Genomic DNA, 18,822 nt, shown 5'->3' with positions numbered 1-18,822 from the left:
TTTTCCCATCCATTCAACCGTCTACTCTCTTATATCTCTCCTCTGTCTTCAGACCTATACCACTCCCACTCACTTCAAAATCCAGCCGCTAGTTAAAACTTCCTTTTGTTGTTAGTGGTGGTATGTGTGTGTATGTGTTTTTAGTATGTGCGGTGTAGGCATGCATGTGTCTGACAGATATGTGTGCCCTATGTTCTGTGAGCAGAGGCTAGAGGAGAGCATAAGGTATCCTCCTCCATCATTCTTTTTTAAAAGAATATTTAATTTATTTATTTGTTTGTTTGAGAGAGATAGAGAGAGTGGGTGTTCTAGGGCCTCCAGTGACTGCATATGAACTCCAGACACATGTGCCACCTTGTGCATCTGGCTTACGTAGATCCCAAGGAATTGAACCTGACGTGTCTGGCTTTGTAGGCAAGTGCCTTAACTGCTAAGCCACCTCTTCAGTCCTGTCCTCTATCATTCTTATGCATTCTTCTGCTTTACTTCCCTGAGATAATCTCTTGCTGACCCTAGAACTCCCCATTTTTTTTCGTTAAACTTTCCAAATGGAGAGCCCCAGCAATCATCCTGTCTTTACCTCCTGGGGTTACAGGCATGCGTGATCATGCCTGGATTTTTACATTGGTTTTGGGGATTGAAGTTAGGTCCTCATGCTTACATAGGGAGCACTCTTGTCCACTGAGCATCCCCTCAGCTCCAGTTAAATTCTCCTTAAAACACTTTTTCACTTGCTTTCCAGATGGTCACACATGTCTAGACATCCCCCTCCCTTGGTGGGGGGGGCTCCTTCTCTGTCACTGGTTCCTTGTAAACATCTCTGCTTTATTTACTTATTTCTTGAGCCTCTTTCACCTTGCCTCTGTACCAAAGGCTGTACAGATCTTAAAACATAGGCTTTGTAGGCTCAAGCCAATCTCTTTGGCAGCTGGTTAATTCAGCCATTGTAGTGAATAAACAACCAGCAACAATATATAAATGACTGGGTGTGGCAGTGTTCCAATACAATCTTATTTACAAAAACAAGCAGCTGGTTGGATTTGCAGTGAGGGCCACAGTTTGATGAGCATGGACCCACATTCATTTCCCTAATTATTTCTAATCCCTTGGCTTTAAAATCCATCCATATGCTAATAATTTTTCCATTGGCTGTCTCTAGGCCAGACCTTTCCCCAGCCCTCCGGAGTCATTGATCCAACTGTTGGCTCAGCCTCCTCCCCTGGATAGCTTATGGGCCTCTAGAATGAAAGCTATCCCTCAATCACCTACCCACTTCACTCCCCACTCCTGTCTTCTCCATCTCCGTTAATAGAACCTTTGCTTTATTAGTGGCTCGAGCCAAGAACTTTGACTCCTCACTTTTGTCAGACCTGAGGCCCCTGGTTGCACATGATCAAGGAAAACTCTTCCTGTTGTGTTGCCTGTGATCAATGCTCCTGGCTTTGTGCAAGGCAACAGCTTAGCTCGCCCTTCATATCTGATTCATAAGCACATTTCCTTGGCTCAGAGGCACAGAGATATTGAATCACTTATCCCATGACTTGCAGCCCCTACCATTGCCTCTTTGGTACCAGCCTCTGTGCTCAGCAGTGTGGGTTATGACAGTAATCAACCTGACTTTCAGCTCCAGCCTTGGCCTCTGCATTCTGTGTTCAACATGACCGCTAGGATGGTTTTTTAAAAATATTTTTATTTATTTATTTGCAGGAGGAGATAGAGAGAGAGAGAGAGAGAGAGAGCACCAGGGTTTCTTGCCACGGCAAATGAAGTCCAGATGCATGAATCACTCTGTGCACCTGGCTTTACCTGGGTACTGGGGAATTGAACCCGGGCTGTCTAAATTGGCAAGCATTCATTTTCAACTGCTGAGCTATCACTCCAGCCACAGGATGATTTCCATTAAACCATGGGGTAATCATACTAGCCCCTATGCTTCAAACCCTCTGGTAATTTCTCATGTCACTGAGATTAAAAAAGAAAAACCCAATGGCTGAGGAGGCCCCAGTGTGGCTAGGATTCCCACTTCTGGTTTCTCTCGACCTCATCACCTGCTTATGCTTTATTTCATGAATCTAGCCATTGTTATTCTCAAGTATACTAAGTATGCCCTTGCCTCAGCTCCCTGTACATGCCATATGCTCTAACTAGAATAGGCTACTTACAAGCAGGGCTGGATCCTTGAACCTCTGTGAATCTTCATTTCAATGTCGTTGTTTGAGGAGCTCTTGCCAGCTTGGTTTATGGAATCCTGAAAGCCTCTGCCATCACACTTTGTATCTTTGCCATGCTTCATGTGTCTCCTTAGCATTCATTACCTGAACACTGTGTTTACAATGTGCCTTTTATTATCTGTCTTCTCCCAACAGAATATACCCCACAGAGACAGGTTTTTTCCATTTTGCTTACTATTTTATTGCAAGTACTTAGAACAGTACCAGGTAGGTAATTCACACATACGAGTATGTTATGGAATCAGTGAATCCTAGGTCCTTAGAGAAAAAAATAAATTTTACAATTATTTACCGTAGACATCAGGAAAAGATCACATGAGCTGTTTAACATCCTTAGTAAAGCTACGAGATGTTGCCTCTGTGGTTAACAACATAACATCACTCAGAAAGAACAGATAAGGACATCACTAGAAATAGTAGCAATTCTAATAGGTTCTTCAAAATTCAAAGCATTGATCTTTAAGCCACATTGGAGCAATTCTCAAGGAATGCCAGGGTATCAGGGTGAGGGACAAACACACAGAGAATTTATTTTGTGCCAACAGACTTTTTAAGCCCATTATGCATGTAAACATACCGGACATCCATGACAACCTCTGAACTGGGTTTATCCCCACTTTAAAGTATGGAAACTGAGGTCTGAAGATGTCAAGTGACTTGTCCCAGGTGGAACAGTACACAAACCTTCACAATCTGGCTTCAGTCCATGACCTGAATTAGTCCCCAGTACCTCATGGGTCTAAATGCTGAAAATACAAGTTTTGATCCAATAGGGTGATCTGATCACTTCTCTTAAACTGCCTTCCAAAAGAAATATAGAGAAATGTTCTGTATACTGGCTTTAGAACTGTCCGAGGATGTCATGCTCCTGTATGGGAAAGCGTTAATGCAAGGCAACATGCTAGAGAGCTGAGACTAAATGGAAAGCAAGGCCCTAGGCACAGGAAGAGGAGACCCCAGGCCTAACCACATTAAGTCCTCAGCTCTCACACACTAATGGTGTTCTCCTCTTTCCCTCATCCACCTGTTTCCTTCAGACAGGGTATCTCAGACCACCCACAGCTACTACTGCTTGTGCTATTTTTTGTTTTGGAACTTTTGGTCAGCAAGCCTCAGGGATTCTCTGGCATCTGCACCTTGCCCACATCCTTAGCAGAAGGGCTGGACTTAACAGACTTCTGTGGGCAAGCCTAGTTGTTTAGATGGGTGCTGAGAGCACCTGAATTTGATTTTCCAGCACCCATCTATACCACTTCTAATAAGGTTTCATAAAGAAAGGTTCTGGGACACATGAGAAATGCTTTCAATATTATTAAAAGGGACTGATGTGATCATGCAAACAAATGTACACATCAAGTACTGTTAACCACCGAGTCATTTCCCAGCTCCACTGACTACCCTTTTATATCACTCCCCAATAAGAAGAACAGACTCCTCTGACCAAGTAATGCACAAATGTGCCTAATTTATTCCCTTTTTCTCTGTGATGGAAATACTTACTGACAGAAAGCCCACTATGATAATCCATCTATACTACTTCTAATAGGTTTCATAAAGAAAGGTTCTGGGACACATGAGAAATGCTTTCAATATTATTAAAAGGGACTGATGTGATCATGCAAACAAACGTCTCCAAGATTACAGACGAAAACAGATTTTTTTTTTTTTTGTAAAACAAACACTAACATATAATCTCAAGAGTAATTAAGTAATGTTGATGGAATGGAAATTAACATTGCAGAGACATTCTTACCCCCACACTAATCTTTGTAAGAGAGTTCAGTACTCTATTAGATGTGTGGTTAAGGAATAACAGCTATAAATAAAAGTAAGGTCACCCTATGAAGTTTGCTACAACTTACTTAATGAGATATTTGTTTGTTTTATTCACTCACTTATATAGAGTTTATTTTGCAATGAATAGAGTAAAATCGATAAAAGATACTATACATATTTGAATTTGTGACACAGAAAAATGTCTTACAAAATATAAATTTACAAGCCCGACAGAGGGAAAATTTCTATGTAGTTCTAGATGCAGATACAGAATAGAATCAGAAAATATTAATTCTGGGTCATTTGACAAATGCAGTCATTTACTGCAGGAATTTTTCATCCCATATTATTTATATGCTTCCTGAGAGGAGAAAAACAAGGGACATATATGTACCTCCCTTTTTTGTTTTTCAAGGTAGGGGTCTTTCTCTAGCCTAGGCTTTCTTAGAATTCACTATGCATTCTTAGAGTGACCTCAAACTCAAACTCACTGTGATCCTCTTACCTCTTCCTCCTGAGTGCTGGGATTAAAGTTGTGTACCACCATGCCTGGCTTAACCTCCTCATTTTTTAAACACATTTTTATATTTTTAATTTATTTGCATGTGCACATGCACACACATGTGTATGTTCCAGGGCCTATTGCCACTGCAAATGAATACTAGATACTTCTGCCCCTGGCTTTGGCTTTTTGTTTCTTTCATCTGGCTGATGTGGATGACTTGGGAATTGAACCCTGGCCCACAGATTTTGTAAGCAAGCCCTTTAACTACGGAGCCATCTTCCCAGAACTCTCCCCCAAATCAATTTTTGACAGGACTGCAACCTTGTCTTCAAATCCAAACAAATTTATAATGAGAAAGAAATTAAATGTAAATACCCCAAGCAAAATATATGCAAACAATGACACTATATGTGAATAGAGAAAAATGATTTATTTCAAGAAATCAAAATTGGTTCAACTTTACTAAATACATTTATATACTTTACTCCATTAATATAAGAGAAGGGAAAAATGTATCATTTCTACAGAGGATTCAGCTAAAGCTCAGCATGATATAAAAACAAAGCATACTTAGATATAGGAATAAAATGGACCTTATTAACCTGGAAAAGAAGCACTATGAAACATGCAAACCCCACAGGCAAGAATAAAATAATAACATTATTATCTTTAAAACTGGAAAAATACATATGTCCATCATTATTCCCATTTAATATTGTAATGGTAGCCTTAACTAAAGACAAGAAAAAAAATGAATTAAAAGATTGGAAAGAACAGAACTATGATTAACAAAAGATGCCATGATTATTTATACAAATAATCCAAGGAAACATGCATGCAAATTAGTAGAAATGATATTGATGTTTGCCAAGATGTCATTGTTAAGAAACCAGTTTCCATTTCTATTCATCTAAAAAGGTTATGTTATTTCTTAAATGTTCTATTTACAATGGCAATAAAATATGAGGTATTCAGTTATTTAAAAAGTTTTCAAGAATGTATCATCTATTATCACCTATCCTTCATCTATCTGTTTATCTATCTATCTATCTATCTATCTATCTATCTATCTATCTATCTTATCTATCTATCTATCATCTATCTATCTGTCTGTCTATCTATCTGTCTATCTTATAAAAGGCATTTGAAAGCACACCCAAAAAGATACATCACATTAGTGGAATAGAAAATGTTGTTACAAAGACATAATACTATAAAGACAAGCTATCTTCAAGTTGATCTTCAACCCATGCAATTGCAATAGCCATTTCCAGGAAAAGGGTCCCAGTGGAAGAAGTTTATGTAGGAGACCATGCTGGAAATTGAGGAGAGACCAGGGAGGGAAGGAAACCAGTGCAGGACATGTTAACACAACCACACAGAACAGTGGATTTTAGGACAATTCCATCCAAGGTGTGGTCCAAAGACTACAGTGGGCTTATTCCTCTTTTTAAAAAATGTTAATTATTTTATATTTTATAACAAGGTTATGCTCTTATATCTCCTCTCTCCCACTCCCAATTCTATTTAGGGCCCTCTTCAGTGGGGTCAGCCCACGCAAGCTAGTAGTAAGAAGAAAGAGGCTGGTGTGGTGGCTCAGTGGTTAAAGGCAGTTCTTTACAAAACCTACTCATGTCCGCTCAGTAGTCCCCATACTCACCTGCATCTTGGTGAAAAGTGGCACATATGTCTGTGATCCCGATGCACCTATGATAACAGGAGGCAGAGCTTGGAGAATCTGAAGCTCCTAGGCCAACTAGTCTGGTGTTCATTTGTAGCAGCAAGAGATCCTAACTCTGAGAAGTTGGAGGAAGATTATCTTGTGTTTGTCCTCCAACCTTCACATGCACACACACACACACAATCAATCAATAAGCAAAAAATTTAAAAGTTACAATAAAAAAGTTAATACATATTTTTGATGTTTAATATTATTATTATTATTAACAAGATGTTTCATATGGATACATCATGTGTTGGTACCCTCTTTTCCCTCATCCCTGCCCCCATTCTGTAGGGTTCCTGATATGAATAGGTATTTTTAAGAGACATTTTTATTTTCATTGATTTTAAACTTCACATTTAGCTTTTTAATTTAATTTTTCTAATGATTCATTCTCATTCTCCTCATTTTAATACTTTATCACTACTGGGTGATACTACCACCAACACTGGATTCAGTTTCTAAGACAGTTTGATCAGTAAGAGTACAATGTGTCTCAGAATTAGGTATTAAGGAAACTACAGTATTCATCCACTGACCTCTTGTTTCATACTTGGAAGATATTTAAAGAACATTATTTGAATCTTCTTGTTTGCCCTGTATAAAACTAAGTTTGCCCCCGGGAACAACAAAGTGCTTTGTAGTACACATTGTTCAGTCAGATAAAGATGGGCACCAACAGTATCTACTAATAAGTGAATCAGATCAGGAAGGGACAAAGAGGCCTGGAGAGATGACACAGTAGTTAAAAGCACTTGCTTGAAAATCTCATGGCCTGGGTTCAATTTCCCATTACCCATTTAAAAGCAGATCCATAAAGTGGTTCATGCATTTCAAGGTCATTTGCAGTGGCACGAGGCCCTGGTATACCCACTCATTCCCCGCCTCCTTGCAAATAAATAAGTAAATAAATAATTACAAAGGAGTTAACAAAGGAACTCTGCAAATGAATGGAAAGACGGCAATGATATCCAAGAATTAAAGATGCTAAATTTCTTTACTAAATAGGTAAAATCAAGTAAAAATCTCCCTAAGTTATCATTTTACACCTATCCAGTGGCCTCGAACCTTAAGCCCACTCACATCAAGTGTTTTTAAGAATATAGAAACTAACAGAACATTGTGTGGGAGAGTCAAAACTGCTGCAGCCATTTGAAAACCATTTGACATGACAAGACAGATGAGCTCTTTGGTTTACATATCCCTGAGTGCAGCTTAGTGGAGTCTTGTACAAGTTCAACCACATTCTCAAAACTATTCACCTGAGTCATATTCTAAGATGGTCCCATCTGGAAATGTCCAGCTATATAGGATTACAAATAAACCAAGTGATGTTCATAAAGTGGAGGTGAATGCAATACAACTATATGTATCAACATGCTGGATCTGCAAATACTTTACAGTGATGAGTGAAAATTGTATAACACTCAGTCTATATGTGCATGAAGGAAAGCAAGAAAAAACAAAACCAAAACAGAGAGTACTTAATCTAAAAGAAAAAGAAAAACAAAATGGCATATTGTTCTCTGACAGATTGCATATATTACCATTTAAATGTAGAACCTGAGAGTCTGTTGCTAATGACGATGGAGAAAGGGGTCAATAATAATAGGAGTAGGATGGTCCAATGGTACAGTGATATCTTCTTAAAAAATATTTTCTTTATTTGTAGAAAGAGAAACATTGTCAGAGACAGAATGAATGGGTGTGCCAGGGCCTCACACCACATCACTATAAACAAACTCCAGATGCATGTGGTACTTTATACATCTGGTTTTTTGTAGGTACTGGGGAATTGAACCTAGGCTGTCAGGCTGTGCACAAGGAAACATCTTTAGCTGCTGAGCAATCTCTCCAGCCCTCCTTTTTAAAATAGTTTTAATAAAGTAAGTAATTGTTCATTTCACAATTATTTTTAAATACAACATACTTTCACTACTTTTTAATATGCAAAACATCATAAGGGAAAGCTTTTAATGAAATGCAACAATAAGAACAAAATAAAATTCTGAAAATGCAATTTGTAGAAAACAATAACAAAACTCCATAGTTGTTACCAAGGAACATAAAAACAAGCCTTAATAAGGAAAGATTTATATACTACTACCAATTTGAAAATGTTGGAATAGTTTTGAAATTTTATAAAATTCTTCCAAAGTTCTTCTTGAACAATAAGTGATTAATAATATCTGAAAACTTAACAATATAAGAATAATGAAAGAGAAGGTCTTGTTCCACCAGTATTAAAATTTTTCATTCTAAGATATAGATACTGTCCCTGTAGAGGCTATGACTCAGTGAAAGTCACACACTGTATGCCAGGGTGTAAAATATCCTAACGTAGAAAGATGGCATTTTAAATCACTGGGGAAAGTTTTGACTGGACAAATAATTGTCTTAAGAACATTGTAAAGAATTATGGATGAATTTCTACTGTGTATAGTATACTGAATAAATTCTAGATGGATGACAGCATTAGGTATAAACAGAAAAATAGCTGGAAATAACTTATAAGTCATAAAATAATTACTCATCCATATTTTCTATCCACCTGATCTGGGAAGATAAAGAGAATCTGCCTTATGCTGGAAAGACTGTGCAGCCTACTTCTATTAACTTGTGATTCACCCTCAAAACCTTCATCAGCTCATCCCACAGACTCTCCTCCACCTTCACCAAGTGGACCCTCACTCCTTCATTAAGTAGACCCTCTCTCACTTTCAACAGACAGACCATCCTCATATACCAGAAAGACCCTCCTCCATCTTTCCCAGACAGACCCATCCTCCACCTCTACTAGACAGATGCTCTACACCTTCATCAAATAAACCTTTGGCTGAATGAATAGAACCTACATTTCTCTGTTTATCTCGTTGTCTATTTCTCAATGATGAAATTTTCTCGACTCCCCCCAAATCCCTTTGTGTGATGGTGGTGGTGGTGGTAATGGTGTGCGTGCGTGCGTGCGTGCGTGCGTGTGTGTGTGTGTATGTGTGTTGGGGAGGTCACATAGAAGCCAGAGGACAATCTAGAATTCCTCAGGGGCTGTCAACCTTTCTTGATAGAAAGTCTCTCGTTAGTCTGGAACTCACCAACTAGGGTAGACCGGCTGTCCAGTGAGCCCCAGGGATCCTTCCGTCTCTGTCTCCCTAGGACTCTCATTACAAGTGCACACCACCAGGGAGCATTTTCACATGGGTGCTGGGAGAGGAACTCAAGTCCTCATACTAGTAAGGCAAGCACTTTACCAACTGAGATGTTTCCCCAGCCCACCTACCTAAATTGCTGATGCAACCTGTCCTCCTCCTGCACTACTGGTAAATAGCTCCATGCCCATTTTGCAAGAAAATAGAGGCATCAGGACACAAAAGCTCTTCTACCAAAGCAGCTGCACCTGCTGGTTCTCTTCTCATCTCATGAAGAGAGTGGAATTCCTTCTGCTTGTACCTTTCAGGGTCCTCCGAAGTAAGCCCCTCTCTGTTTCCCACACTTCCAACTTGTGCTTCTAGTTAGAATCTTTCCTGGGTACCTGAATCATACTCTAACCTCTCCCATCGTTGACTGTGGACACTTTTCGCTCCATGCCTCACCCCTATCTTTTTACATTTTCTTCCCCTTCATAACTAAAATCCTTTGCTGTCCCACCTCACCTTCCACTTCCTCTTGAAACTTAGTTATTTTTTGTCATTTTTTTCATGCATGTATATAATGTATTTTTTATCACCCCCAATTACCTTTGCCCTCCCATTGATACCTTTCTTTTCTTAAAAAAATATATTTAGTTACGAGAAAGTGGTAGATAGACAGGGAGAAAGAGTGAGCACACCAGTGCCTCCTGCCACTGCAAACGAATACCAAATGCCTGTGCCACTGCCACTGATACCTTTACTCTTCCTCATGAATCTCCATCTTACTCTCGTGCCTTTTAAAACCCATTAAGTTAAACTAGGGTTGCTTGCATGGTTATGGGTAGAAGCTTGCTCACTGTGAAATAGGCAACTTAACCATTGGAAACACAATTGATGTACTTGACTTGCCCTCTCCCAGCAGCTCTGTGCTACTCTGGGAGTCTGGGGTCTCATGTGTCCTTCCCCCATTGATGGTGAATTTTTTTTTTTACAGTCTTAGTCTTGCACTGCCTTTTCAACTCTCTGTGGGTTGGCTTGTGATATAAGCATTCTCCCTAAATCATTTTTGTTTTACACCTTGGGATGCCAGACTCAGAGGCCACTACCACTCAAGGCTACTTCCAACTTAACTGCTCAACCCCATCTACCACTGCTGACTATTGCTGTCATGAGCCTGTCTCTTTTTGTAGAGCAGTGACAGCTCAACTTCATGATTTTCCAGTTGCCTGTCTTCAATACTGGCTCCCAGTTTCCCTGTTCATGGTCCTCCTAATTTACTAAGATGGGTTTTTGCTAGCTGAGTTCTAGACCTGACATTTTATCTTCAGTTCTATAATCTTGCTGCAAGATCCATTCCCTGACCATGATGTCAGTAGCCCAACACTGGTCTCAGTCTTGTCTGTACAAATGCTACATTCCCATTCTGCTTGGATGTTCTAAATGCACATCAAGTGAAGTCTGAACTGAACTCACTAGATTCAATTCCCAAATGAGTCAGGCCTCCTCCCTGTAAACAACAATTTGATTCCTAAGTCATATAAAAGTGTACTGGGGCCCTCCCTACATATTTTCTCCATGGTCCTCATCCATCACCATCAAGGCATCTATGACAGAAATCTCCTAACTCTATTTCTCTTCCACATTTCATGCCTTGCTCCAAGATGACATCCTTCCTCTTCAAATTGACTATAGAATCCTCCTAACTGATTTTTTTCCTTCTACCCTTGACTTCATAAAGCTATCCACTACTCTCCCATACTCCCTGCCTTTGCCCTTGATACTTCTACTTTTCCATCAACTCCAACTCAACATCACGACTTGGCACACTAGCTTCTTTCTGCTTTCTCTTTTTCTAATAACATATACCTTTGCTTTGAACTCTAATAATGACTTAAATGAACTTAAATGTAGGTATAGTTATTAAATAACCATCTCCCTCCCAGAGCATAGCTTTATCAAGCACTTGACCACAACTCTCTCTGTTATGCATGCATGCCTGTAACAGTCCCTCTGTCATATTAAATAAGATAAATTTGCAGAGAGGAAAGATGGTTGGGAGGAAATAATGAGAAGTTTGTCTAATTAATAACTTCTACATACCTAAAAGATTTTGAAAGCAAATTAAAATCTGGCAAAAAATATTTGTAATTGTGCCAACAAAAAGTTTGTTTTTAAAAGGGGGATTGACAAACCCATAAGACAATAGGGAGAAAAAAAAAAAAAAGAAAGAGTCATCCAGAAAAATGAGCACAAGGTGTATAGGCTGTATTCCCCAAAGAAGTCAATGCAAATGACTAATTAAACTGGAAAAAAAATCTGTGCTCTCCAGATTCTAAAAATGACACATATATACTTAATTTTTAGTCAGTGTGGGCAGGAATCAGGACTAGGCATAGTCTCCTGTTAAGGAGCCCAAATTTGTACAAACTGTCCAGGAGGCAATCTGGTAATATATGTCAAAAGCCTTAAAATAAAATAGTTTATCTACTTTGGTCTAGTAAATTAATTGCCACAAAATTATCTTCAGGACATCATCAAGCTGCATACAGATTCTTATTTATAAGAATGTTCATTCCAGTGATATTCATAATCATGAAGTGCTCCAACCAACTTTAATGTGCAATAATAAAGGATTGATCACTGTGACTATAATGGGGTCACCTTTGGCCAGTTGGTCATTAAAATACATGGTCTCAAAGAACAGTTAAGGATGGTTTAGAGGCTATGATTTTTTTAAATCATATGACTAATAAAAAGGTCATTATAACTATACACAGTAGGTATTGATTTTTCTACATGTGCACTAGGGATTGAGCTCAAATCTTCATGTTTGTGTTCTGATCTACTGAGCCATCTCCCTGACTCTGGAATTGATGTAAATACACACACACACACACACACACACACACACACACTTACATATGTGTGTGTGTGTGTGTGTGTGTGTGTGTGTGTGTGTGTGTCTATGTGTATAGTCACATTTGTATTTAAAAATATATGTACGTATATGTATAAAGATGCTGACTGGAATAGAATCTTTGGATTGGGGTATTATGAGTGACTCTGTTCATTCTCCTAAAATCTTTTTGTGTATTCTCAACATTGAACAAATTGTGTGCCTGACACTGATAACGAATAAAACTAAATATATTTTAATTCAACAATGGAGAGCTGGTTGCAATACATGGCCAAAGCTATATCTAGAGAGACGTAACATGATGACTGAGAGCATGTGCTTTGGAGCTCACAGACAGGGCTTCCATTCCCTCTTCACAACTTAACAGCCATATGACATTTAGTAAGTTATTTAATTCTCTCAACTTCAGTTCCCTTATCAGCACTTAGTAGATAATACATACTGGGCAGAGCTATTTTGTGGCTTAAATCAAATAATGTATGTAAAATTCTGATCAAAGAGTAAATGCTTAGTAAGAGCACCTGCTTTTACAATGCTGAGGTATACATAGAGCTGGTAATGATTTCCATGAATTCCTGATTCTCTAGGGGGTTATAACTGAAAATTTGAGGAATCATTCACTTTCTAGCTCAGCATCTTCCAGGCTATTGTGAAGATCCTGGGACTCAGCCAGAAGGTGCTGGTGGGAGTGTTGGACCATTACAGAAACAGTCCCAGGAAAGGTTGTGCTCATTAAGTGAAAATGCTGGCATAAGTCATGTATCCACCTCTTCATTCAACCAACAAATAAATATTAAGCATCTCTCCCACACCAGGGATTAGAGACACAGCTGCAAGACAAGCTAGCTGACTTCTTAGAGCAAAATTAGCTGCTTCTAATTGGAATGAAGCTACAAGACAAGTAATTCCTATTGAATCCAGGATTAGGAAACTGAGGAATCACTGAAGTTGGAGAAAATTTGACAGGATGAGGAAAATTATTTGGCCAATTTGTATACATCGAATCCAAATGCTAAAGCAAGCTGGAGCCTACTGCATCCTCTGTTCCCAACCTGGTCCCCTCACCAATGGATTTGCTCAGTCAGCAAATAGAAAGCTCTCAATCTTCTAAAGATGAGTCATCAAAATCTATTGCTTGTTTCTTTTTTTAAAAAAAATAAAGTTTTGGAGCTGGGTGTGGTGGCACACGCCTTTAATCCCCGCCCTCGGAAGACAGAGGTAGGAGGATCACCATGAGTTTAAGGCCACCCTGAGACTACAGAGTGAATTCCAGATCAGCCTGGGCTACAGCGATACCCTACCTTGAAAAATTTAAAAAAAACAAAAAAAACAAAAAAAACAAACAAAAAAAAACAACTTTTATTGGAACACACACCCATTCATTCAGGGATTGTCTGTAACCTGTTTTGAAGTACAATGGCTTAATCAAGAATTTGTATCAAAGACTATAATACCCATCAATGCTAAAATATTTGCTGCCTGGCCCTTTGTAGAAAACTTTGCGAAATCCCTTTCTAGGTCAGTGAAGAAATCTGAAGAAATGTTGAAGGTGATATCAGACTCCTAACCTTTTTTTTTTTTTTAATTTTATTTTTATTTTTTAGTTCCAGGAGCTATTCCTCTTGAGTCAATCCAAGGAGGGCCTTTTGAGGAGAAGATCTACATCCAGTGGAAACCTCCCAATGAGACCAATGGGGTCATCACACTCTACGAGGTAAGGAGGCCCCTGGGTCTATGCCAGTTAGCTCAGCTTTATTCAATGAGGTAATACCTGTCCATTGAAACCATAAAGGTGAGTGAGACACATCTTACATAAAGATTTTATAACAACACAGGAACATAAAGTTGGGCTATTCTGATTGTCATAAATACAAATAAATTTGGACATATTATTCATTGACATGAGTATTGGTTCAATAACACAAAGTATCAAACATGTGCTGATATAAAAGTAAAAACTGGATGTAGAGAACAGAAGTTCTCCTGTGAGGATATCACACTACTCATGTGGTAATTGCATCTTCTATATCAGTCCTTGGAATTGTCCTTCTCTGTCTCAGTGAAAAGTATTCTTGACCTTTTACTTGCCTCCATCCAAAATATATTTTATAATTAGCCAGATGTTAGTGTAACCTCACCATTAGCAAAGGTTTATCCTATCAGTAACGGATCAGAAACTACTTAGGCAGAATGTATGCACCAAGACAACATGATATGGCTTCCTAAAGTTGGTAAAATTAAAATAAGGTGCATAGATGTCCATTGCAAAACAAAAAATAAATTTCCAACAAGTCTAATATAGCTAAGTTAATTACTAAGATATAAGTAATATTGACTTTCCTATATTCTGAGACACCAGGAGTCCCTATTAGTGGAGAAAGTAGAAAAGTAGAACAATTGAATTGAAGGGCATAGATAATAAGGCAGGAAAGGTATGACACTGTATTTTAGAAGTTCTTCCTAGTTTTGGGTTCCCCTTGGTAGACCATTTCTCTCTCTAAGATTGATACTTCATGTGCTGGTTTGAATTAGGTATCCCCCATAAACTCAGGTGATCTGGATGCTAGATCTCCAGCTGCTGACAATTTGGGAATTGAAGCCTTCATGAGGGATGGGTGATGTTGGGGTCAAGTGTATTGTAGTCAGCTTTCCCTTGCCAGTGTTCAGCTTGCTCTCATGCTGAAGTATTCCACCTGCTGTGACAGAGGTGATGTTCATCCTTTGATCATGCCATCCTTTCCTTTACCACAAGGGAGCTTCCCTTCAAGAAAAATAAACATCTTTCCTCCCATAAGCTATTTCTGGTAGGGGAGCTCTGGGAGGAAAGTCATAGAATATTTGACAATGTAAGATGAGAATTTTTCAGATGAACCCAGATGCTTTTTAGAGACAACATTGGCCCTTGAACTCTGTGAAACAGGAGATTATCTACCATGTATAAAGGGATTGAGAAAACACTTTGTCTCATGAATCTAGCACATTGGAGAAGAAGAGCTATCTAACATCTTCATTTTCAAAACTGCAGGGAGCTTGGTGTAGCACTCAGAATCAGTACTTGGAGGTAAGGAACAAACAGGCATCCCTAACATTTATGAGCCCTCTTGAACCATTCTTTCTGTGTTATCTAGAACAGAGGAAGACACATTCACATTGACATACTTGGGTAGGTTATGGTTAGAACCTTGTCAGGGAAGAAAGAAAAACAAAATCCTATTGTATTGATCAGGGTTCTCTAGAAAGAATATAACTAATAGAATGAATTAATAGGTATATATAATGGGTGTTTTTAGTTCAACATTAGCTCTCTGCAGGCTGGAGAGTCTGAGAATATGGTAACTGCTAAGACCACAAGACTGGAAGCCTCAGCAATCCCAACCTGGTACTGAAAGCCTGGAAGATTCCTGGAGAACTTCTAGTCTTCAGTCCACATTGGAAGCTGATGATGCCGGGATCCAATATCCATGAAGGAGGCACCAACAGGCTAGTTGCACACACTAGGAAGTAGCGAGGGCAGCTAGACAAAAAGGGTTTAATTTTGCTTATAGTTTCAGAGAGTAGAAACCAACAGGAAGCCAGCATCCCCTCAGCAGGGAGGAAGTAGAGATAGGCAAGAGCAAATAGGCTGGGCAGTAACACTGCAAGGCCCATCCTCAGTGACATATTCCCTTCAGGAAGGCTCCACCTCTCAAATGTTCCCCCGCCTCCCCAAACAACTGAGGACCAAGTGTTTAAACACATTTGCCTATGGGGGCATTTAACTTTAAAACCACCATGCCAGTCATTTGTACAGACTGTATACACACACGCACACACACATGCGCACACAATTCAGTGGAGCTCTATTTTGCATATCCCCTTTTTCTTGGTATAGCAGAAGAAAAGGACTTGTGTTTAGGAAATGATGATAGTGACAAAACTTTTTCCATGGCACAAATATGTGACTTTTAAAGTTCAAGGGTCAATAATAGTCAAACGTTTTGGGGGCAGCATAAGTAATTTTACCATATTTTATCAACATTTCATAAAAGAAAAGAATTCCAAAAATTCAGAATGGATATAATACGAAAATAAAAGGCAGCCTCACAAATTGAACCAATTTAGCTTTATAAAGGACTCGTAACAGTTAACTTATTTTTTTCTCATTTGGAATGATGATAATTTGGTCATGAAAAGTCTTAGGTCTTTGCTCCTACGTGCTAATTTGGAAACCACTAGGCTAGATAATGTTGGCCACATCTCTGAACAATCTTTCTTCTGGAAAGAAATATAGTTGTTCCCATGGTAGGGCTATGCACTGTGCTGGATTAGCAAAGCCATAATTTGCCAGAAGAAAGAAGCAGATGAACAACAGGGGCGCAAACACAGATGTTAGTTAGATGAGTTGTTTGAGTCATAACTCCCAAGCTTATGCCATCGGTCTGTGGCACACTCTTTGGAGCTCTGGGCACAAAGGTGGAAGCAGATGGGAATAGCATGCCCTTCTCATTCTTTGTGAACCCATAGCCTTGTGGATTTTCAAAGACTATTCTAGGGATGCTGGTATTCTCGTGATGGTTTCCACTGGAGACAGCTATGGTGAGATACCTACAAGTAACTTTTTGGCTATTCCTTTGGCTATTATTATTATTGTTGTTGTTGTTTTAGCAAGTGCCTGTCAAGTTTCATTAAAGAAAAATTTTATATAGTTTACTTTTCACCAGTCTGCTCTGGCATGCTTCTAAGAATGTCAGGGTCACCTGGATCAATAATAGACAGTGTGCATCTTCCGTAGTATTTTCCACAAGTGTCCAATTCAATATTACTACCACTGTAGTGATGGACACCAGGTTTGGCCAACCATAGCATAGTATTCAAATCAGATTTCCTCAAAGCTAGGCATTTGTTGGCGAGGATGACCAATTTCTCTGTGCCCTGTCTGATCAGCGTTGGTGTTTGCTTGTACCCAGCACGTACTTTCCACTCCTCATAACAAGCTGGAGCCTGGAGTTGATGGACTCCAGGGACGTTTTCATCTTCTTTGCAGCCACCATCTTCCTGTCTTAGGTGCAGGATGGGCCCCAACCAAGAACAGCTGCCAAGATTCCTTTGGCTATGATTAGAGAGAGCCAGGACCAGAAGTTGACATTTGTGTGTGTGTGTGTGCCTTTAAAGGAATCTTTTGGAATGCACCCACACTCTGGGGGTTGGTGCATTGAAGAGAACTAGGAATCTGGGGGCTTAGGCTTTTATGTCTTGTGCATAAACCGTGACTGTCACTGTGTGGATCACAAGCTCCCGAAGCTCTGCAAGGGAAGGTGATTGACTAGCTGACCTGACCACTGAGACCTGACTCTCAGCTTTGCTCATTCCCTGCTGTGTGGCCTGTGGTGCATCAGGTACTGCCTCTGGACCACAGGCTTCTCATCTGAAGAGAAAAAAAGAAAAAAAAAAAAGTAAATGCATAACCTATCCTTTAGGGTTTCTGCAAAGATCATTTTAAATATGTGTTCCACATGGTCTTTGGCATTCGGAAATAACATTACAAGTGTTAGTCATTATCATTACATGAAAATGAGAAAGTTGTGAGACAGAAATTAGAATGTGCAAAAAAAAAAAGAAAAGAAAGAAAGAAAGTTCATACAGCCAGGATGGCAAATTTCTGCCTCCCGAAGTCAGGTTTCCCCTCTGAGGTAACTCATTGTGCTCCGTGGGCCTGCAACATCAGCATCGCTTGGGTGCTGATCGCTAACACAACTTCTCAGGCCTCTGGAATCAGAATCTCCAGTTTGATCAGGTTCCTGGGTGAATCATGTGGTCATTAAAAGCTGAGAAGCACTGTTCTGGAAAACACTTCAGAAAGTCTTCAGAAAGTTTGATAGAAGTGAATGGCCTCCTATCCAGAAAGATGCGAACTCTTCTCCAGGCTGGACACAAGCCAGTCTTACGCCAGACAGAAAGCAGGAGACCTTGCTTTTAAAGATATCTATAACAAAATATGTGTTTATGAGGCAATTTCCAAATTTAATTAGATGAAACCAATTTGGTTTTTAAAATTGGAATGTAGCTGTAATTTCCAGAGAGAAATCCATAAATTATAAATCACTGTCTTCTAGTCTGAAGTGAATATTTTGTTACAAAGAAAAGTAGGATAGCGGGCTGGGGAGATGGCTTACTGTTTAAGCGCTTGCCTGTGAAGCCTAAGGACCCTGGTTCGAGGCTCCATTCCCCAGGACCCACGTTACCCAGATGCACAAGGGGGCATACGCGTCTGGAGTTCGTTTGCAGTGGCTGGAGGTCCTGGTGCGCCCATTCTCTCTCTCTTTCTCTATTTGCCTCTTTCTTTCTCTGTCTGTCACTCCCAAATCAATAAATAAAAATGAACAAAAAATTTTAAAAAAGAAAAGTAGGATAGCATAAGTGGGAGAAAAATTCAGGATTGTCTCTGTCTTATATATAACACAACTTTGAACTCAGCTAAGCCAGAGCATAAACAAAACAGAGAGAGAGAGAAAGAAATTCTCTCTGTTGGAACTGTGTAGGTATTTAATCTTCTTTTGTAAAGA

General features: G+C 39.3%; 1 protein-coding gene and 1 pseudogene across 5 annotated transcripts in view; one reads left to right on the top strand and one right to left on the bottom strand.

Moving 5' to 3' along the window:
• Ptprt (protein tyrosine phosphatase receptor type T) overlaps nt 1–18,822 on the top strand; it is a 1,232,244-nt gene that overhangs the window by 832,875 nt on the left and 380,547 nt on the right. For all 5 annotated transcript variants that reach the window (XM_045155759.1, XM_045155757.1, XM_045155760.1 and 2 more), the window contains exon 9: nt 13,885–13,994. In XM_045155759.1, the coding sequence (XP_045011694.1) occupies nt 13,885–13,994 (110 nt within the window). The remainder of the gene's footprint in view (nt 1–13,884; nt 13,995–18,822) is intronic.
• On the bottom strand, nt 16,967–17,310 carry LOC101608364 (annotated as a pseudogene).

The sequence above is a fragment of the Jaculus jaculus genome, chromosome 8 (assembly GCF_020740685.1).
Source record: "Jaculus jaculus isolate mJacJac1 chromosome 8, mJacJac1.mat.Y.cur, whole genome shotgun sequence".
Taxonomy (NCBI): Eukaryota; Metazoa; Chordata; class Mammalia; order Rodentia; family Dipodidae; genus Jaculus; species Jaculus jaculus.
Note: the sequence above shows the minus strand (reverse complement) of the source record. Positions and strands in the feature narration are given on the sequence as shown.